At 40.6% G+C, this 23,897-nt stretch overlaps 1 protein-coding gene and 2 pseudogenes across 3 annotated transcripts in view; 1 reads left to right on the top strand and 2 right to left on the bottom strand.

Moving 5' to 3' along the window:
• The window catches only part of ME1 (malic enzyme 1), a 219,431-nt gene that overhangs the window by 133,727 nt on the left and 61,807 nt on the right, over positions 1-23,897 (bottom strand). For all 3 annotated transcript variants that reach the window (XM_061623239.1, XM_061623241.1, XM_061623240.1), the window contains 2 exons: positions 16,981-17,056; positions 12,072-12,233 (listed from right to left, as the gene is read on the bottom strand). In XM_061623239.1, coding sequence (XP_061479223.1) covers positions 12,072-12,233; positions 16,981-17,056 — 238 coding nt within the window. The remainder of the gene's footprint in view (positions 1-12,071; positions 12,234-16,980; positions 17,057-23,897) is intronic.
• On the bottom strand, positions 9,211-10,753 carry LOC133384342 (basic helix-loop-helix ARNT-like protein 1; annotated as a pseudogene).
• Positions 22,187-22,305, top strand: LOC133384618 (5S ribosomal RNA; annotated as a pseudogene).

Consider the following 23,897-nt stretch of genomic DNA (forward strand, 5'->3'; position numbering starts at 1 on the left):
CTGATTTCTTGACTATTGTCTCAATTTTGGTTAATGACTTTGCAAAGGTATTGATAATCGTTGACAAGTTCAATGTCCTCATTGTCAACTGTAAAGTTGCATAAATCTTGTCATGACTTTAGTCTTTTTGATGTTCAGCTGTAGTCCTGCTTTTGTGCTTTCTTCTTGAACTTTCGTCAGCATTTGTTTCAAATCATTACTAGTTTCTGCTTAGTAGTATGGTATCATCTGCATATTTTAAATTATTGATATTTCTCCCTCCAGTTTTCACACCTCTTTCATCTTGGTCCAATCCTGGTTTCCGTATGGTGTGTTCTGCGTATAGATTAAATGAATAGGGTGATAAAATACACCCCTGTCTCACACCCTTTCCAATGGGGAACCAATTGGTTTCTCCATATTCTGTCCTTACAATCAGGGCTGGTTCTAAAGGGAGGCCAGGTGGGGCACTGGCCCGACGGCCCCTGGAGCTACAGGGGGGCCCTCAGCCACCCCTCCCCTTCCACAGTCTGCGGCCCCTCCATGCCCCCCACCTACCTGTCTGCTGTCTTTTACCATTGCCCTTAACAAAGATGGCAGCCGCGGTTTCCCTAAGGTACTGAAGCCCCTGCCGCCATCTTAGTTGATGGCAGAAATGCACACGCATAGCACACACGTGTGCCATCAACAAAGATGGCAGCAGAGGCGTCATCCCCTTAGGGAAACCACGGCCACCATCTTCGTTAAGAATGCTGTGGCACCCCCATTCCTTTTAAAGCATTCCATAGTTTTTCATGATCTACACAGTCAAAGGCTTTGCTGTAATCTATAAAGCACAGCGTGATTTTCTTCTGAAATTCCTTGCTCCGTTCCATTATCCAACGTATGTTTGCAATATGATCTCTGGTACCTCTTCCCTTTCTAAATCTAGCTTGGACATCTGGCATTTCTCGCTCCATATATGACATGAGCCTTTACTGTAGAATCTTGAGCATGACTTTACTTGCATGGGATATTAAGGCAATAGTTTGATAATTACTGCATTCCCTGGGATTCCCTTTCTTTGGAATTGGGATGTATATGGAACGCTTCCGGTCTGTGGGCCATTGTTTACTTTTCCATATTTCTTGACAGATTTTTGTCAAAATTTGGACAGATTCAGTCTCAGTAGCTTGTAGCAACTCTATTGGTATGCCATCTATTCCTGGTGATTTGTTTCTGAGATGGAGAAGTTGCATACTCTCTGCTTTCTGTTTAGAAAAGCCTCCATTTGGCCTTGTTGTTTGATACTTTTGAGTTGCAGCCTAGAGGGTCTGCCCTTTTAATCTCTTCCACACCATTTCTTATCTCAGTCAGATATTAATCCTTTTTCTATAGCTGTTTGATCATCTTCATCTATAAGTTGTTTGTTGTTCAGATAGTGTTCAAGTTATTAATAAAGTTGAAGACTGAGTGTAGAACTTTGCATTTATCCCTGTTGAATTTCATTCTGTTGTTTTCAGGCCAATGCTCCAGCCTATCAAGGTCCCTTTGAATTTTGTTTCTGTCCACCATTTGTATCATTTGCAAATTTGATAAGCATGCTCTATACCTCCTCATCCAAGTGCCCCCATTTGTATCATCTGCAAATTTGATAAGCATGCTCTGTACCTCCTCATCCAAGTCGTTAATAAAAATGTTGAAGAGCACTGGGCCCAGGACCAGGCTCAGTGAAAAATCAGAACATGCTTAGGGGAACCAAATGTCTGTAGAAAAAAATCTTTAGGGGTAAAAAAGCCCCAAACCCTAAGGGGTAAAAAGCCCCCAAAGCTATTCAGTGAGGAATGAACATGCTCAGTGACCACAGAATGATGAATAATGGGGGGGGAGAGGGAATGGAGCAGGGGTGAGGAACTTTCAGACCACGTGCCAACCTTGATCCAGCAGGAGGTCCAAGCTGGCTTGTGATGCCATATCCCCAAACCACATGCACCTATCAATCACCTGACATCACTGAGTGAAAGCAATTAGAAATGCTAATTATATATATATATATATATATATATAATGAATTGCAACATCCACCGAGCCTCCATTCTGTCTAGAGAAAACCTCCTCCATCATACTGAGGTGTCAAAGAGCAGTGAGCAACGGATTTCATTTGTGGTAGATTTCCATCCAGCATCTCCTAACTATCACCGAGCAATCAAGGAGAGCTACCCATTGCTGGCAAACTCTGAACATCTTACCAGAGCCATCAGCAGGCCTCCTGTTATAGCATTTCGCCAACCTAATTTGCGCAGACTGTTGGTGAGAGCTGTGCTTAAGCCACCTATCACCAATCCAGGGTCTCATCCTTGTCACTCCAAACGCTGTATCACCTGTGTGAGCCACTTTTACAAGCACTAGGACAGGCAGGACATATTACATCAAACAGAACATCACCTGCAGGTCCTGCAATATAGTTTACATCATCGAGTGCAAAAGACCAGGATGTCATATCCAATACGTAGGAAAGACCACAACTGACCTACGCACGCGCTTCCGGAACCACAAGTCAGCAATTTTGACAAAAAAAGTGGAGCAACCAGTTGCAAAGCATTTTAACATTGAGGGTCACAGCCTGTTGGACTTTCCATTACAGCGATAGAGATGCCAACAGATCCAGCAGCATTGACCAAAAGGGAGAACTTTTGGATTTACTCTCTGGACACATTGGCACCACATGGCCTGAACCTGGAGGACAGTACCACCACTACTTAGCTTCTGCAAATGAATGAGCATTCCATCCTCAAAGCTCTATAACTGCCACCTTGGTAACAGCATTTGTATGTTGGCAGCTGATGAAGGTGGAAGCTGAAACGTTTTGTTAATATAATAAAAACCTCTGCTTGGTTAATCACAATTATGTTTATATATATATATATATATATATATATATATATATATATATATATATAGTGTATGTATTATATACATATATATAGTCTTAAATAAATAAACATCAGCTGATGGGCAGGGTTCAGTTCTGCATTGGCAACATCTGCCAGTTCCCTGCAGCCAAAGCAACACGATTAATCCTCTAGCTGATGAGCCATGGGTGGGGAATCCTGCTCAGACCACTGCAGGGAACAGGCTGAATCCACCACTTGTCAGATGATGAGCAGAGTGTTCAGTCCTGCTGGGCGCTGCTTTGACAGCATATTTCATTCAGAGCACATGCTGGTAAAGAAAAAAAAAACCCTCAATTTTGACAAGTGGGTGGGACTGCTCACCTATCAGCCACCTGACAATCATGATGTCAGATGATTGACAAGTGGGTGATGCTGTTCAACTTCTCAAAGTTGGCCCTTCGGGTGGGGGGGAGATGGAGATCTAGCCAGCCAGGCCAAAAAGGTTCCCCCTCCTGGAATGTAGTATCCTGGAAGAGCAAAACCTAGCTGGCTGGAGCCTTTTCCAGGAACGACGTTTTGTTGTAGATCCTTATTACTACTACTATTAATATATATAGCACCATCACCATTCATGGCTCTTTACAAAGCACAAGAAAATGTCCCTACTCCTAGACGCTTACAATCTGTAATTCCATACAGGGGACATCGGAAGAAAAAAAGTGAAATTATGGCAAGGGTAAACAGGAAGACAGTTCTGATAATTTAAATACGGATCTTGTGACCTACGATTTATACAGCTTGTCATCCTTGACAGTATAATTATAATTTGGTTAATGTTGCTTTAAAACAGCAGGATCTGTTCCTATTTGACTTTTCCATCCAGAGATTTGTAGTTTTAGTTATTTGCGCTTTTCTGTTTGATTGCTTTTCATATACTTTAGCAAGAGTGCACTGTAAGTTATATTAGACTTACAGCAGTTGAGAAGATGAAAGCTATGAATTCATAGAGCAAACGTTGATGCTTTAAAAAACTAAGGCAAACCAGAACTTGGTCAAAGACTGTTTTCAATGCTACATTTTTGCTCATAAAAGACTGGCTGTTATAGTAAAATTAACATGAAATTGATACATGCTCATATTGTTTAATCTAGATTTATCATTAAACTTCTAAGTTCTCGGTAGCCCTAAGCTAAAAGGGAGGACAGAAATAACCATTTCCTGCATTACAGATCTGAATGTTTGAGTGCTCTTCAAAAAAGACTGCAATTAAATAAGAGATGAATAAAAGTAGAAAAGAATTTGTGAAATCTGTCAGTTTACTGTAAAAAATCAACTTCCAAGTTATTGGCAAACAAAGCAAGTCAGCTAAAGATTTTCTATGTTAACAACAAATAGTGTTAGCATAATGTAGACAATGCAAATGAAAGTCAAGAAACTCCTATCAGTTTTGTCACTATTCTGGCATGTGGCAAATACAAATAAATGCTTGTACAGAGTAGGCCTGGTCTGCACATACAGGAAAATTAAATGGGAATGAGGTGGCAGAAGGAACTGCACCACTTCATCCAGCACAGGAGGGAGAAAGGTTCTATTCCAGCTCTTTGCAGTTATTATGGTGGCCATGTGACCTACTTCGCAGAGGATAGTCACCTATTTGAGGGACGGTTTGGTCCAAGTTGACTTTAAAAATAAAAAAGCATACAAAGAGAGACCAGGGGGCCATCCACATTTACCAGCTGGAAAGCAGACTGAGCAGGCACACAGGTAACCTGGCCACAGCCTTCCCCACTATGGTGAGATGTATTGTGCTTCTATTTAAATTACAGGAATTATTTATGAATTTACACCTATGTACAAATTAGATTTGTAAATTCTACGCAAATCTGTGACTTCTTTTGTACTTTTTTTAAAGTGATGCATTTTCACCTTTTGGGGTGATGCATAAATAGCCACCTTGTTTGCAGCTGTGCTGGTTTTCTATGTGCAGCAAGTTTCTAAGAGAGGAGCATTCAGTGTTCACCTATAAATGGCACGATCCATTCAACAACCTCAGCCCTCTTACACCTCAATCTGCTACATATGAACCCCAGGCCATAGTGATAATATGTTACTACAGTAATTTGAGAGCCGATATAGCACAGTGGTTAAATTTGAAGCAAAAATTGGGAAACTCCTGGTTCAAATGTTATCTCAGCTATCAACTCATTATGTGGTTCTCTCAAGCCTCTATTTTCCAAACCTCTGTCCACCAAACCCTATCCACAATATGAAAATATTAGCTTACCTTGCAGACCTGTTGTACAGATTACTGAGATACTGTTATGTACTACTGCTATATAAATGGCAAGTTCTATTAGCTAAAAAATGGAGAAGGCTCCTGTATCATAGTTTTTGATATAGTACGTTTTTCTACAAAAACTAGATACTGTCCATTTTGTTCCATTTGTACTTAATAAAGAGGAAGATTTTCAGAGAGGGAATGCTTAAAGATTTGCAATGCATTCTTCATAGCTAAGCTAACTTTGATAAATTCTGTGAAGGTATTGACAATCTGAAAAATGGTAATGATAACTGGAAACTATTTGTTCCATATTAGACCAGGTGGTTTACCTTGCATGTGCCAGATGACATTTTGATGTATTTTGATATTTGCTCTTTGACTAACAAGAAAAGGAATCAATAACAAAATGTGGGTGGAGAGTGATAACTAAAGTATGACATTTTCAAATGACAACTAAAGGAGGGACACTGAGCAGCTCAGAAGCGGTGTGCCTCTGGCTCTTCATTTTAGAGGTCTCTGTGATAGGTTCCTGCTCCAATCTCTAGAATACTGCAGCATCTGTGCGTGGAAATGGTGATGCCTCATACTACAGCAGCCTTCTGCCTTTTATCCTTTTAAAGGCTCCTCAATATAAAATGTTTCAAGCAGCCGCATCCAATAACTGAGTTAAGCTAAAAGTATTGTGTTAAACTGGTCTAACAGAAGACGTCTGCACCCACAAATGACAGCATGGAAGTGGCATACCCATATGATTCCATGGATATACCTGTACTTTATTTCAAAACTGCAGTCATGCCTACAGATATGAGGTTTTGCCATCAGGATGCAAGTCCCACAATGTGTAGGAGAAGAGCAGAGGGTAAATGAAATTCACACATTCTATTTTCCTCATTTCAGATATTTAAATAACTGGAGTCTAAGATGAGCATCTGTAGATAATTTCTAAGCATCATCCTGTATAAATAAAATAATCACAGTAATCCAAGAGGAAAATAAATAGTAAAAAAAGACACAGCAGGGAAGTATTTAAAGTTTAGAATTCCCTGTTTCACAAATGTGTAATAAAACACAGTCCAGGTGATATGTATTCATGTGCTATTGTACTCAGTACATTCACAACTGAAACATACCCACTGGAATTTTATATCCTTTTTTTCCTTCTGGAAAGATTCACTCTTGGATTTATGAACACTCTGACCTAATTTGATGTAAAAAAATTTGGGTATACATGGTAGGACTATATTGCATTAATGTGTTCCAAAATATGCAAAATTCAATTTAAATAAACATATCCACATTATAAAGAACATTAATTGTATCTATCAATCCCACAAGGAACCAACAGTGGGCACATCTGGACATCACCATAACACACAGTTAATGGTTTACCATGAGTGCACTATCACACCCACGCTGCTTCTCCCTGATAGTGTGTGGGAGAAAAACCACAGTTCATGGCTTAGAACTACATCCAATCCAGGGATCATAGTTTGTTTCGTTCAGTCAGTAAGCCAAGAAAAAGCCTTATCATGGTTCGCTTGGAGATAAACAATCCATGATTCCTGATTCACACATAATACCAGAGATTGTGGCTTGATCTCTACCTAGTGCTACTGGGAAGAAGCAAAGTAGGCACAATCAACACATTCATAGCACTCCATTAACCATGGCGAATCCTGCCAGTATTAGAATCCTAAAGCCTTTCTTTTTTTAACTTTTAGAGGAGCAGCCTCTGGAGCAGAGGGGAAATTGGGAGAAGACTACCAGCATAAGGACGAGGAAGAGGGAGTGCTTCTGCACCACAGTAGAACCAAAAAGTTATGGCCATGTTTAATCCACACTCTTGTCTCATGGTGTTCATTACTCCCAGGTAACATGCCTAGATGATCCTGGAGGACTATCATCTCTACTCCCTATTGAAAAAAACTGTTTGAGTGTTTCTCCCCACCCTCCACCATACAAACCACATGGGCTTAGTACAACTGGTCCCTCATGTCTCATGAATTATGCCTATTCATGACTTACACATAATCAATAAATACCATTAAGATCAGAATGAGAAGTTCTTAATTGTGAAATTAATTTTAGAGTGAAATCAATTCCCACATAGGTGCATGCAATATAAAGTCAAATTTTGGTTTGATCTGTAAAATACACACACACACACACACACACACACTATATCTTGAGATTACTGTTGACAAGTCAAGACTGTTTCTCAAATGCCTTCTGACTGAAACCCCCAAGTTCAATCAAAATAGTTGGCTGAACAAAGTGATGCCATTGGCTAAACATGCCCATTTGACATTCCATTTAATTGTATGTTAACTTGGCTGTAATGCCCCATTTCATTCCAGCTGAGATACTGGAATGAAATTTGGTACACTCAGTCACAACCCAATTCTATGTTTCAAATTTTAATACCAGCTCAGCCCTCACACTTTCAAGGGGCCCCAAGAAAAAGGTAACACACATGGCAAAACCTCTCCCTTGAGCACTGAGACATCAAAATGAATTTCTTCATTTAAAGCTGAAATGCATATTTGATCCCTATATCAATATTCAAGGAGCGAAGATGAAAAACTGATTGTAATGAAGTATCTGAAGTAAGACACTGTGCTTTGCTAGTATATAATAACCCTTTCAAATTATCCCTTATGACTGGGAGTAGAAAAAGAATAGTGCATTACACTTGAATCCTAAAGTCCCTTGTGGTTATGATTTTCTCCAAGTTACCCTGGGATGAAAGGAGAACAGATGTACAGTTGCTTCCTGACCTCAAATCTTGCTGGCTGCATCCACACAGAAATACTTCTGATTTGGAGCATTAGCTCCAAATCCAAAGTTCAGGAAGCAGGACTGGGCTGACCTTCAACATTTTCACACATAATTACACCCTCTGTTCACACACCCTGTCCACCCTAGCCTGAAACTAATACAATGAAACCGAGGTTGGAGGCAAATGAATGTTTCCTCTTCTATAATCTACCATGAAAAGCAGGTGATTCATGCATGTCCAGCCCTAGCTGGAAGCTCCTGCACAGAAACTTTTTTGCCTCTGCTAAAAGAACAATTGAGAGCCAGTGTGGTGTAGCGGTTAAGGTGTTGGACAACAACCTGGGAGACCAGGATTCGAACCCCCAATAGCCATGAAGCTTACCGGGCAGCCTTGGGCCAGTCACTGCCTCTTAGCCTCATGAAAACCCTATTCATAGGATCGCCATAAGTCAAAATCGACTTGAAGGCAGTACATTTACATTTTTAAAAAGAACAATGGCAGTGTGGACTTGTCTGTGATGTAAGAAGATCTAATAAACTAATCTGAACCCTGTGAAAGAACTGTCTAGGAACAACCTTGCAGCTTGCAGCTTTCAACCAGGAACTGAAGAGCTCTGTCTGACACTGGAAGTTCCATTTCACAGTATAATAAGATCACAACATTCTAGTTTCAATGAAACATTGTATTTAAAGAAAATCAAAATAGTTTCCATTAGGAAATTCCCAACAAGCCTTAATACAATCGGCCTTTTCTAACACTATGTGCTTCAGGGACAGCGGGCTGACATATTGTACTTATCTGTTCCATGTTTCAAATTGAATTCCAAGATTTTCTCTGTCTTAATGGCTGGTAAATCCACTCTGCGTGTAATTTTGTTTTCCCCCCCTTATTTTCTGGAACAATGACAGTAAATGGTCAGATCTACTTTCAAAAGCATTTGATGTTTTTGCATTCCTTTTCATCACTACAGTTTAAACCATCCAAAATATTTTCATCACATCCCCTTTTCGTTATTCTTCTTGTAGAGTGGAATATAATAAAATAACATAATACAAATCATTTCCATAAGTTTTGCTCTGCAATAATGCGCCTCATTCCCACACTGTATGTTTTATAGAAATATCCATGTGCCCAGGCATTCCTAATCATAGCAGGTAAAGATGTTTCGCATTTATTTGACGAAATCTACGAATCTTCTTTTTAATGGGTACAATAATGAGGACAGATTTTAATATTAAGAGTCCCTCTCATAAAAGGTCATTATTCTTAAGCATCAGTAATATACTGTTACAGTATATATACTGTGGGTATAAACAGTTAATGCAAGCTATACACAGCTAACCAAATCAATGACGTAGGAACACTGTAGTAGGTTGATTTCCACTTAGTCTGAAAGTACACATTGGAGAAGGATGACTGTTCCCTTGATATGGCTTTTATGAAATTAAAACATCAAATCAATTCAACAAGCTTCACAGACTGGAGAACCCCCCAATGATGTATTTTGATGTATCAGGATTTCAAAGATATTGGGTAACATTTATAAAGTACATGGTATGTCACTACAATTGTCAGCCCCCCTAGACCAGCTTCCAAAAGGCTCATGATAGCAGCCATTGCTGCTTCATCATTGCTTGGGCTGCTGGATTCTTGGTCATTGTCTATCATACCAATCCCTATATGTGAATTTTCCCTAAGGATGGAAGAATTGTCAGAATATGAGTAGCCTGGATTGTCTTGTATCTGGCCAGATAGTAAACGGGCAGGAGGAATGTCTGGATTTCCACCATTCAAAATTGTGTTGCCTCCTGGTGAAGAAGTATCAGGGAAAGGTCATGTTCAATGGGCTGAGCCACAGCTTAAAAGTGAAGAGCCTCTTATCCTTTGAATCTTCATAATTTCTTCAGCAATCATTCTGCCAATTTTACTGGCTCCTGCTCTTGTTCCACCTGCAATATCAGGCACTGTTGGAAGGGACCTTTTGGGACCACCTTCTCCTGCTTGTATGCACTGTCCATGCTGTGTGGTGAAGCTGCAAGCTGTGGAAAAGTTGCATCTCCACCATCGAGTACACTGGCAGACACCACTGGGTTAGCTGTGACAATATTTTCTACTTCTTTGGTCAAAGGGTCCATGAAACTGAACCAACAACTCCTCAGTGTAATAAAAGATCCATATTTGACTTCAAACCTGTAACAATTAGTAGTACATTTTCTCTCTCAGCTGTAAAACTTGACAATGACATTCTTCAAGATGACCTATATCATCTTGAAGAAAATATTCATAATACAAAGTATCTAGAAGTTCCTGTGACAAATATGCCAATATTGCAGTTGTCCTCTGGTCTACAAATACAAATTTCCCATCATCTGCTGCCCTAAGAATAAGTTGTTTTAATTCATCATCTGACAAAAAAGCAGCTTTGTAGCTTGCTTCACTATATGAATTTGTGGCACCTTGAAATATCTTCATGTGCTGAATAGCCATTCTCAGTACTGTTAAGTATAACTAGTTTTCTGGCCATAGCATTGCATGTTGGCACTAAAGAGGCCAATTCTTCAATAAAACTGTTCATCTTATCACGACACTGTTTTTCAATCTGACTGTGAGCCTCCCTTGCACTTTCTTATTCTGCCTTGCTGGTGTGTATATTCCCATCTTCCATATTGATCATCCTTATCTGTATCCATACCTTCATCAAAAGAAAAGCTATTGAGTTGATAATCAGTAGAACTGCCTTTCCTTTTGCTATTACAATCCATTCCTGAAGAGTTAAGAGAACTAGATTAGGTCAGTGAAGCTGGGTGACATAAAATCACTGACTGTAGAAGAAATGTCCATCATTGGTCAGCCATTGGATTGTCTGTATTCTTGATCTCTAGAATCCTAGATCTACTCTGCAAGTATGTACACTCCTGCTGCTGCCAGTGCCAAAGCAGCCAATCACCTTAAGCCTCCTTTTATTTCCTCCAGCCTTGTTATTCAACAGCTTTAAAGTTCTATTTTATAAGGGTGGGGGTGGGTCACGGTAGGCAGCCCCCACAACTGTGCACTGTATAGCAAAAAAAGAAGAGACTATACAGTGGTTCATATCCAGTAAAACCTGGATATGAACCTGAATAGTTCTGCTTGTGCTAAGGGGATGACTCCGATTTCCACCAATCTCCCTATTCTATCACAGTTTTCAACGCACCACACTGAATGCTGTTCTAGAGACATTCCCTGATCTTCAGGTGTAACATTTTAGAGTGGTCAATAGAAAATGGCAGGAAAATTCCATTATGTGAGCTGAACTCTTTTTGCACTTCTTAGGATCCAAGCCAATAACTCCTAATGGGTTGCACATAAAGTTATACATACATAGAAAATACCACCAATAACTAAAACATTTATGTTCAGTATAGGAACCCAATCCTATACCGATAGAAGTATAGCATAGAAGGTGGTGCTGCTGTCCTAGCACTTGCAAGAGACATTGCAGGCCCAGGAGCTAGGCCCATCCCATATTCTAGTGTATTAAACAATAGCAGGAACATTATGCACAGAATATGTTATAGGTGTGCCACCACCAGTCCCAGCATCTCATCCTAGAGTCATGTGACCTTGACTAAAAGTTGTATCAATGGATCTTTCTTTGTGTCAAGCTTTGTCCCACATGCTTTACTCAGGACACTCTAGTCGTTGTTCAGAGCTTGGAAAAGTTACTTTTTTGAACTACAATGCCCATCAGCCCAATCCAGTGGCCATGCTGGCTGGGGCTGATGGGAGTTGTAGTTCAAAAAAGTAACTTTTCCAAGCTCTGTCGTTGTTGCAACACAAGCCTGAGCTTTTGCTAGAGCATTGTTCTTCAGCCTTGAGTCCCTAGTTGTAGGACTACAACCCCAGCCAGCTTAGCCAATGGTGAGGCATGATTGGAATTGTAATCCAACAACACTGAGACCCAAGTTTGAATAACACTGTGATAGGGGATGAAACTAGACCATAACACAGCATTAAAAATACACACCAGAACTACTGTCATGAAACACGATAGGTTTTTCTTCCTAGAAGAGAATGTTAAACACACCTTTTAGCTGAACAGGAAATACTATTGCACAGTTTTGTCAGTCTCTCCCATGAAATATATTAAATGTTCATGACAGTATGAAACAACAGTTACCTCATTGTCAGTTCCCACATCAAGCATAACAGGCAGACACTCCTGGGGCTTCATTCCTCCACATGCTGTGTAAAGTGCTAGTTTGCCCACTGGGATGCCCATTCCATAACAACCAAGGTCTCCAAGGCCAAGAATACGTTCTCCATCAGTCACCACAATAGCCTAGAGAGAAAGTATTATAAGCAGTGTAAAATTGGAAATGTATCCTGAGATGTTTACATTCATTTGTAAACACATTGATTCTAATTCTCTTTTCTTTCTTCCAGAAAAGTGGCAAAGCATTCCATACAGTTTCAAATATTTTTGCTAGAGCCATTATCTAAGTAAATAAATATTTTAACTGCATGATTTCTACTTGATTAATATATCAATATCTATTTTAATATAAGAAACAAATAGTTGTAAAGCAAAAAAGTATACTGGGTTATGCATGTTTAGATCTGATCAGTGTCTAGAAGGGAGGCTGTCATGGAATGATGTATGCTGCACTAAGTGCCATGATTTCAAAAAAGGTGGGATAGAAATGTAGTAAATAAATAAATAATGTCCTGCCATTCATTGGAAGAGTCTTTGATCTAGCAGAGGTTTCCATAAAATGTAAGGGGGCAGAGGCATTTTTCACCAATTTCCCTTCCCCTGCAGCCCCCCTCAGGCCACTTTTATGTTATTCCAGAGGGTTCCTCACTCCCCCAGAGCAGATGGAAGGGGCTCAGCAGTCTGCAAGTGCAACTAGTAAAAATCACCTCCTCCATTTCTGCTTGCAGAAGCCTCCAATAGATCAGAAGTGCTTCTGTGAATGAAAGTAAACCATTGGATAAAATTTCTCTATATTTTTAGGAGGTGCAGCTATGTATTGCAGCAGGCTTCATACTAGAAAAGGCCAATGTCTTTCACACAAAAGGCAATGTCTCTTTTAAGACAGCACTTACCATCTGCAGTTCGTATTTAAAAAATCCAATACTTGTACTTAAAAAAAAAACCTGCTGCCTAATTAATTGGTGCAACTTTTTTTAGTTCAACAGGTTCTGTTAAATGCCACATAATCTAATTAATTAATTGCTTAAACATTGCAGCTGGATTAGCTTCTGTAACTGAAATAGAATGAAAGCCTAGCACCTTGATCCTAAACACCAGCACCCATGCAACACATCTGACTAAGATATTGTTATATTATTAGAGTGGCCGTTGATTCAGCCAGATAGGCGACTCAGAAATAAAATTTATTATTATTATTATTATTATTAATATTAATAATGACAATATACTGGTCTAGCAACTCATATTCTCCAATTTAAGGATTCATTTGCTGGCAAAGCACATCTTGGGATCAGGTTGTTAAAAGACCTAGAGGGCTCATCTTCTGGCCAAACCTTAAAAAAAAACTGTACAAGATGGTGGAAACAAGAAAATAACTTAAATCTCAGAAAAGCCATGTTCATAAATCCTGCAAACAATTCAGCTGCTGTCTGGCAGACTATTTCTTAACAAGCTCACTGGGTGACCTTGGGTCAGTCACTGCCTCTCAGCCTCATGAAAACCCTATTCATAAGGTCGCCATTAAGTCGGAATCGACTTGAAGGCAGTCCATTTACATTTAGCACATTACAAGTTATTACTGGCGAAAGAGGAGACCAGGCACATCAAGACTCAGGAAGCTAAATTCTCTACACTCTTTGTCTACGGTCTTATGTATTATAGCTTCAGTTTCTTTTAATGGGCTTTTCTACTGCTAATCCTTTGGGAATGCAACCATTGTTATTTAAAAATTAGGTATTCAGTGCTGCATTCCATAGAGAATTTTCTGTTCTGTTCTGGTTCACAAGGAAAAATCCGTCAATTGGGAAGAGATGTAAGACCCATTTGGCTGTTATCACTACATCCTCCCAAACAGCCAGAATGTGGAAGGAAGCGTTGGCTCTGGCAATGGTGCAGCAAGTAATTTTCCACCTGCCCTTCCAATTCTACACCTGAAAGAACAGCCAGTCTGGAGAGCATACATTCCACTGTTGCAGAGATGGTGCATAACCAGCATCATAACAACACGTTTCAGCACCACCATCACATCCCACTGAATCTGCAGTAACTTCTTAATAAAGTAACAAGACTGTTTTGGCAAGAAACCTGGATTTTAAGCCTCAATAAACAGTTAACTTTTTAAGACTCAAAAGGGGGAAAAATAAAATAACATTAGGATTAAAAAGTACAAGTATACTTAATCCTATCACTCTAATTCATTCACAACCCTTAAACACTAAAATAAAGTTCTTAGAAAGATAAGAGTGCTATATTAATAAAATAAAGAAAAGAATTACTTTGAGCAATTTCTCTATATTGGACTTGATGGCGTTATAGGCCCCTTCCAACTCTACTATTCTAAGCCTGGTTTGAGGACCAAATTGGCCTTGGTTACCCTTGGATATCCTTTACTAGAAGAGGGACAGGAGAACAATGACAATGTTGCTTCTCCTTGATCTCCCTGTAATTTTTAATGTCACTGAGCATAGAAGCTTATTGTATTGGCACTGCTGGTTGCTGGTGGGAGGCACAGCTGATTGAGGATGGAAGGTACTGCCTTCCAGTGGGTTCATTCTTATCTACAAGACCGGTTCCAAAAAATGACATTGGGAGACTGCACCTCAGCTCCCAAATAGTTATGCCATGGGGTGCTGCAGGGTTCCATCTTGTCCCCTCGTGGTGTTCAATGTCTATATGAAGCCACTGAGAGCAGTCATTAGGGGTCTGGGAGTGAGGTGCCACCAATATGCAGATGACACTTAGCTCTATTTTTTCTGTTAACACGTGAGTCAGCTATTCAGATCCTAGATTAGTGCTCGGACACAGTGATGGGCTGGATAAGGGCCAGTAAGCTGAATCTGAATCCTGACAAAACAAGAGGCCTTGTGGGTGGACAGTTCCAGGTACAGAATTTAGACAGGTTGCCTGTTCTCAGTGGGGTTGCACTCCCTCTGAAGGAGCAAAAGCATATAATCTGGGGGTGCTCACAGATCCATCACTGATGCTGAAGGCACAAGTGGCTAGGAGCACATTTTACCAGCTTTGGATGGTATGTGACCTACTACTGTTCCTGGACTAGGACAACCTAACTACAATGACTTATACATTGGTAAACCTCAAGAATGCACAACAATAATGTATTCTATGCACAGCTGCCCTTGAAGCTGTGAAGTTCAGAATGCAGCAGCTAAGCTCCTGAGTGGAGTAGCCTATGATGATCTTATTACACTAAACCTGAAGGGACTGCACTGGCTGCCAATTTGCTGCCAAGCCAAATTTAGGGTGATTTTGCTGACACATAAAGCCCTGAACCACTCAGGCCTGGATATGTGAGGAACACCTGCTCCCATACAGACCTGACAGTATGTTGAGATCTTCGTCGGAGGCTCTTCTGGTTGTGCCGCTGCCTGCTGAGGCAAAATGTGCAGGATTCTGGACAGAGGGTGTTTTCCATGGTGACATCTAGCCTGTGGAATCCCCTCCCCTCTAAAATAAGCCAGGTGCCACTCTGAAGAGTGTTTGGTGCCTGCTTAATTCATCTGTTCACCAGGGTGTTGCTGACTTTTAATTTTTTGCTTGGTTGTAATGAACTATTGGCTACAGTAGTTGAATTTTATTGTGTTTTAAAGTATTTTAATATGTGGATTTTATTGTATTAGGGGTATATATTGTGAACCACTCTAATATCATTTAGGTGAAGAGTACAGAAATGTTTTAAATATATAAAATAATTTGTTAGTCATATATAAATACTACAGTGACCTCAAGTCCAATAGCTAAAGGGGGAAAAGACATTGAGAGAGGTTAAAAATTGTTATGGAAATATGTATATGCAGAGATTCTCACAGGTCTAAGCTGTGTGTGTGTCAGTATGTGTATTTTACCTTAGCAGGCTTTTACCCTGCATTTAGATCACCGAGACTTAAGACTTAATAAAATAAAAAAGCTATTTAATTTATAGAAATACACAGTAGATAGGAAAGGCATACCTAGTTCTAACTAAATTGGAGGTGCAATGCCCAGATTTGGGTATCACCCTCATGGCTCAGGAGAAAAAGCAAAGACAAAGATGTCTCCTCTCTCCTCGGACAGTCAAAGAAGAAGACATAGGAAGGAGGGGCGGGTCAGCTTCCCTGAGTGTATCAGTTTACAATGGAAGGAAGTTAGGTAGAGAACAGCACAGGTAAAGGTAGGCAAGCCTAGTCACCTGGAGGACCTTAACTCTGTCTTTCTTCTGGAGTACAGACAAAAGAACCCAAACAAGAGTTGCTCTTGCCCCACTTTCAACAAAATTAAAGATTTAAGCCATTAAAAAAAACAGCAAAGTGACTATCGTAGGAACTAGTATCATGCATAGATCAGTAACTATGTATTATTTGATGTTGTAACAGTTCATGTGTAGTAGCAATAGACTTGTGTTCATTGCCTGGTAGAATTAGAATTCCAATTTACTTTCAGTGATTAACAACATAGGATTAGATTAACACTGCTTGCACTGTGGTAGACAAAGTGCCTTTAGGTTGTCCTTAATCATAGTCCCTTCATGCTGTCTTCCACCACTCCAATCACCAATACTATGTCATGCAAAGAGCTTTGCCATATTCCAGCAGAATCATATGGTGAAGCTCTTCCTGGGTTGCACCTTTTCGACAGGTGAAAGGCCACATTTTTGAATATTTTCACATTTTTCAAAAAAAACCCAACCTCCCTGCATATAGACACTACCATATTAGAAAAAGGTTCTAGCCTCATTTTTTTATATGATGGTGTTCTACCCACTCACAGACTATAGCAGATCATTCTGCTAATTGTATAGTTCATCTCTGACTTACATTGTCATTTCAGTCACCTAGAGACATGACACTCGCATATTGGCTACAATTAAAGAACCTACCTTGATGACAGTTTCAGGCCACGATTTAAGCAACGTTGCAATGTGTCCTCGATCGTGGGGCGTGATGAAGAGTCCTCTGTAAGAAAATAATATACATTTTCAGGCATGAAGCTTCTTTTTTTAAGAAAAAAACAAAAACCTCAGTGGTATCATATGTATATATATGGTAGAAATGCAAACACAAAACAGGACCCAGGAGAGGGCTATGCAGTGGTAGGGGCTACAGCATATAACCAGAGGCATGGAGTGAATTTAGAAAGAGGTGTCCATTTTGTTTCTCCCATGTAAGTGCATGATTGCCACTCACTCCTATGTGGAAAAGCCAAACACTGCAAGCAGGGACACTGTTGCAGTGAGGGCAATACCCACCTCCCCATCCCTAATATTGGGTGCCCAACCCTACACTGTTAGGGATTCTATAGCAAGGACATTGCGACTCAGTGCAGATCACACTGAAATAGACTTCATATCTCCACAGATTATTAGAGTATACGTGGGGAGGTATTCAACTAAAAAACTGTGTTACTTCAAGGAATAGTGTTAGCACAACAGGAATTCCCCTCCTTTTCGCCCCCTGTGCACACCCCATGCTATCCCCAAATCTGCTCTGGAGGGTTGGGCAAACTCCCAGAACAGATTTAAGGGGCAAGCGACAGGAGGAGGGAGGGAGAATGTTCTGTTGAGCAAAAAGGAATCCTTGCACTGACAGAACTACCAATTTAGCACTATGTTGAATTCAAGCATGTTCTGGGGGCTACACCCATGCTTGCTTTGCTTGCCAACCCCACCTCCTTGCTAAACCCCCACCCAATTCCCTCCACCTTGATGCCACCCCCACATATTCCCTTCATCTCCCCTCCCCCATCAGTGGTGGTGGTGGCAGTACCACCAATGACAGTGGCACAAAGGCAAGCAAGACTTTATCGCATTTGTATCAATACATTGCCAGTGGTGGTGGCAGCAACAGCAGCAGCAATGGCGGGGGGGGGGACCAAGGGAAGAAAGACTTCTTCTCTTTCATTTTCCCCCTGGTAGCAGTAGCTGGGAAATGAAGGAGAGACACATCATTCCTCCAACAGCAGTGGCAACAGCTGCCGGGGGGGGGGAGCGTTCTACCTTTTGACCTTGCCAGTGGTGGCAGCAGCAGAGCAACAGTTGGATGAAGGAAAAAAGGCTTTCTCTCCTTCATCCCCACCCGCTCCACCGGTGGTGGCAGCAGCAGAGAAACCAAAGGGAGAAAGACTTAGACTTTCCTCTTTTGCCAGGTTGGCCAGGGAGGAGGAAAGCAGCCAGTACCAGCACCAGCCTATTGTCATACTGTAGTTCACAGCACTATCTGTCAGCAGCCATGCAAATTACAGTGTGTCGGCAGCCTTTTACACACACACACACACACACACACACACACACACACACACCTCATGACAGGCATAATATTAGTTTCCAACATTCCATCCCACAGCATGACCAAGAAATGGAACCCAGGATAAGGGTATACAGACTGGGGCTGACATTATTTTCTGTGGCTCCCGTTGAGTTCCATGGGACAACATAAAACAAACTGCAGCCTGAGATACAGTTAAATGGGGGTGTGGGGGACCTGCTTCTCACTTCACACACTGGGATTTCCAGAAGAGAAATAGGTTCAGGCCCTACCCCTTTACTTTTACACATGTGAATGGCCATCATTTATTTGTCTAAGAAAAAACAATGTGCTGCACTTGGGGACAACATTGTTACAAGAGCAAAGCAGCTCAGGGCACTTGGTGGCATGGAACACATCTGAAAGAGCCAATACATTTCTAAACAAAAATAGGATCTGGATTTGGGAGTGGCAAGAAGTGAGGAATGCAATGCTGCACACAGTGAGCAGGGCCAGGTTTGGAACAACAGGCCTGGCTAGCTCTGCTCTCCGTGATAAGCTGAAGATTCAGAAGTAATAGGGAAGAGTGAAAAGAGGAACTATTTTTTCATCCCCCACCCAAACTGGCATGAAATAAATGCAAGGTATCATTTAAAACTTCCAACTCTTATCTTTCTTTTTTTTTTTAAAAGTCCACAGATTGTAAACAAGTGTGACAAACAGAACTCTTAAAGAGTAACCTGGAAACATATTATGTGAGCAAAACTAATAATAGTTTACAGTACTATTGAAATGCAGCTATAGTTAGGATAGGGAGGGTTCCAACTTTATCAATGTTAAAAACTAAGGTTAGAAGGGATTTTAATGTGATATGCAAAAGTTGGTGGATTTTATACTCCCAGAAAATACAAGGGGACTACTGTACTGTGGCAGAAAAGACCATGACTTCAGTTAACCTAGTGTTTTGATACAAAACTTTATCCAATAGATAAACATATCAAAGGATTGATGCATATAGAAAATATGGGATCCATCTCTAAATTTAAATGGAAGGCAAAATGTAGGGATTTATACAAGAATCCCACACATATTTCCACAAACATGAATTCTGCAACACAATAAAAAGCTGAAGTGCTATCCTGAATGCATCTACTCAGAAGCCCCACTGGCTTCAAATGGACTTCCTCCTAGGCAAATGAGTATAGGATTGCAGCCAAAATATTATTTTTAGCAAGGTTCCTTTAGATATGGATAGCCTATCAGAATTTGACCTGATTACACTCATTCAATTTATTTATTTAAGCTATTTATAGACATTTATCAGGAGAGAGATGGGGGATGCTACCCTGTTGATTCTCGCTGTGGCTTTTGATATCATTGACTATGCTATCCTCCTGGAACAGGACTGGAGGTTGGAGGCACTGTACTGCAGTAGTTCCACTGACATTACCAGAGAATAGCATTGAAGTAGTACTGTTCAGATCCATGGTTTTTATGTTATTGGGTCCCCCAGGGATTTATCTTGTCCCCCATGCTGTTTAGCATCTATATGGAGCTGTTGGTAACTGTTACTCGGGGATTTGGAGTACAGTGTCATTTATATGCAGATGACACTCAGCTCAATCTCTCAATTCCATCTTAATCAGGAGAGGCTGTTCAGGTGTTGAATCGCTGTCTGGATGGGCTGGATGAGGGCCAATAAACTAAATCCTGACAAGTCTGAAGTTCTGGGGGCAATGACTCTCAGATTCAGGAATTGGGTTGTCAACCTATTCTAGGAGGGACAGCACCTCTTCTGAGAGAGCAGGTCTGTAGTTTGAGGGTACTCCTGGATTCCAAACCGTTGTTGGAGGCACGGGTGGGGGAGAGGACAATTTATGCCCAGCTACAGCTGGTTTGACTGACAGAGTTTGGCTTCAGTGAGCCATGCTTTAATAACCTCCAGATACATTACTGCAATGCACTCTACATAGAGCTACCTTCGAAAACAGTCCAGAAGCCAAAGCTAGTGTAGAACAATGTGGCATCAGCAGATTATATAACCTCCTGTCCTCAGGGCACTACACTAGCTGCCTGTCTGCTACCAGGCCCAATTCAAAGTATGAGTACTAGTGTATAAAGCCCTCAATGATTGGGACCCAAGTACTTGAAAGAGCGCCTTCTCCAGTACCTTCTCACCCATCATTTGTGATCTGAGGAATGAGATCCCATCAGCAGGAACAGGACAAAGAACAGGGGCCCAAGACAAAGCATTCTCAGTGGCGGCACTCCAGTTATAGAACTCCCTTCTAAGGGAAATCAGGCAGTTCACCTTTTTATCTGCATTCAAGATGCATGCAGACCTTTTTTAATTCATCCAGGCTTCTGGATACATTTTTTAAAATATATTTATAAAACATATTTATAGACCACCCCCTGGCAAAATGTACAAAATATGTAGGTACAATAAAATATGAAATGAAGTTTTTATTTTGCTGGTCTTAACTGCTGTCTGTAATATATTATGTCATTTTTTAATGTTGTGACCTGCCATGGACTTCCTTTGGGGAGAAAGGGCAGGTTATACATTTGAAATAAATAAAGTATATAGTAAATAAGCCAGTCTTGTACTTTAACAACTTGCCTGGCAGCCATTACCACACACATCACCGCACAGGCAAATGCATGGAATTCCACACAGGTGAGTGAACAGGCTGAGAGATGAAGGACCAGTTGTTCTGTCTATCTTCTCCAGTCTACCTGGGTTTTGTGCTATCTGCAGAGGAAGGAGATCTTTCTTCACTGCAACCATCATAGAAATGCAATGGGCTGGCAGAGCAAAGATGGAAGGAGCAACCAAGTTCCTCCCCTAACAGTCCACTTGGTAGAAGGCATTTTTCCATTAGTCTGTTCAGCAAACAGAAGCCTGCGTTTCCAGGCTTCCTTTGTGTCCAGGATGGAAACACTAGCTACTAGTCTCTTAGTAGGCTAGTGCCATTTGGGGAGGAGAAGATGCAGGGTACTAACTTTTGCAGACTTATTTCTGCAGAAGCAGAGAGCCCTAACAAAATTGGGCTATGTTTGTGTTTAAGATATTCTTGTGTGGATATTCCCATGGCATCTCATTAGGCAGTCTAAGTCACAGCAATAAATATAACTTTATCACTACCTCGTCATAACGCATTTACTACATGATCTTCTAAAATTCCTAACATTTTCTTGGGTATTAAACATCAAACCTCTCATGACTTTTAGATTTTCAACACAAGTTGTTAGCATGAAATTATTTGGCCTGGCATTTCTGGAACTAGGAAAATATTCTCACTGCACAGGCACCATTGAGGCCTTATATGAAATACAATGTACTGTTTGGGTACTCCAGTTTAAGAAAGATGAATTCAAAGTAAAATAAGTAAAAAGTAAAGGAAAACCTCCTTTATTCCATGTAATATATTAAATATATCCTCACAGTAATGGATAATCTATTTTATGAAAAGAGGTTAAAACAATGTTGCCCACTTAGGTAGGGAGAAAAAAACAAGCTGGCAGTGGGATTAAAATGTGCCAAAGGTGGGATGATCATTGGGCAGAGCAATCCAGACTATAAGAAGCCAGTGTAATTTATGCTGGGGTTATTTATTTGTTTATTTAATATTCCGCCCTTCCTCTCAGGAGGAGCCCAGGATGGCCAACAAGTGATAAAACACAAAGAACATCTTTATTATGGCAGTGTGACTTACGCCTATTACTTACTCCATTCAGGAGTGGGGCTACTGAGCCAGCTCGAGCTTGGCAGAGGGGAAACCAGCCTTCAAAATAGGGGTTGACTTACACTGCCCTTTTTGCCAATGTAACTTTCTGCTAGCCTACGGCCATACCACCCTAAACACGCCCAATATCGTCTGATCTCGGAAGCTAAGCAGGGTCAGGCCTGGTTAGTATTTGGATGGGAGACCGCCTGGGAATACCGGGTGCCATAGGCTTAGAGGAAGGCCATGGTAAACCACCTCTGAATACCTCTTACCATGAAAACTCTATGAATATATCCATAATCAACCTGAAGGCATATAACAACAACAACAACAACTTTCTGCTGGGTTGCTAGGTCACATGACCAAGCTGAACAGAGTTTGCAATGTGATAAATCTCCCCTTGCCCACCACTCCCCCGCAATGCCCCTTTTTTAGGACTTACCCCAGACACCACTCAACCAGCTAAACCCCAGCTGAAGTGACTAAGTCCCAGCTAAGCTGGGATGGAGGACTCATTCCAATGCATCTCTGGCAGATGTGGGATGAGAAACTTCAGTCGGTGTAGCCCAGGCTCAGTTAGAGAGGTCCCTATTCCAAATTCTGCTTATCCCACCGGATCTTGGATTTTGAATTGCCCCCTAAGTTACAACATTCCAGAGATCACAAAAATGATCCCCATACAATGTTCAACAAGAAGTTTAGTTTGGATGCCAAAGGGGGGGCAATTAACCATTACACATGTACAATTTTTAAATGCCTGTAGAATAGTTGTGAAAGGCAAGGAAGCCATAACTCAGTGATGGCAGGGCAACTGCTTCGCATGCAGAAGACCCCAGATTTAATACCCAGAACCTCTAAGTAAGGCTAGGAAAAACTTCTGTCTGTGGACAAGACTGAGCTAGATATATCAGTCATCTGACTTGATATAAGGCAGTTTCCTATGTTCCTAAAGTACTTAATAGTTTCCAAAAGACAGTAGGATGGTTTTAATTTATAGCCTCCATTAGGGGGAGGAGGGTTAAGAGTTTTCTGGATCAAAAATTGCCATAGTATTATAATAACTGCTTTGGAAAGGTTTGTATCAAACATGCACTAAAGCAGCACAATTGTTAAGACACATTTTCTTCCATACACAAATTCTTCTCCTTGTAATCCATTTCTATTGCTAACTCCTAAATTGGAGATTATATGTATATAAAATGCACCAACTGATAAAATTTCATGCTTCTTGCAAAAAGAATTCTAGTTCACAAAAACATGCCATAACAAACTTGTTAACCTTTAAGGTGCTACAGGATCCTTTGTTGTTTTTATATTATTCTCAGAATATTTCACTGGAAGAAAACCTGTTGTTCTGTCCTCTAGACTAACAAATTGGGAAAGTGGAGGATCCCAGAAGCCTCCTAGCAAGTTTTAGCCAGTGTTAGCCTTTAAAGTAATCTTTAAATTCCCTGCTAACAAGTAATCCTACCCCAGAGAAGATCTTTTGGACAGGAGGTTTTTTTTTCTTAAAAAAAAAAAGAATCAAGTCTTTTTTATGAATTTACAAGGAAGGTGATGGTGAAAAGTCATCTTGTTCCAGCCATTCATAATAATACTTTTATGGTATGGTTGTGGTCACTAGTGGTTATTTGTGCTTGTCAGAAGATTACTGTAATCAATTCATTTTGTTGTGAGAAAATACTATCTTGGCCTAGAAAGAAAATAGGAACTGCAGCATAAGCTGCAAGTGTAGTTAAGCAGATTTGCTAATACAAAAATGGAACTAAAGAGGCACAAGCCATCAGTGCTGTTGAAATATCTTTGGAACCATCTCTTTCTGG

The sequence above is a fragment of the Rhineura floridana genome, chromosome 4 (genome assembly GCF_030035675.1).
Source record: "Rhineura floridana isolate rRhiFlo1 chromosome 4, rRhiFlo1.hap2, whole genome shotgun sequence".
NCBI classification, from domain to species: Eukaryota; Metazoa; Chordata; class Lepidosauria; order Squamata; family Rhineuridae; genus Rhineura; species Rhineura floridana.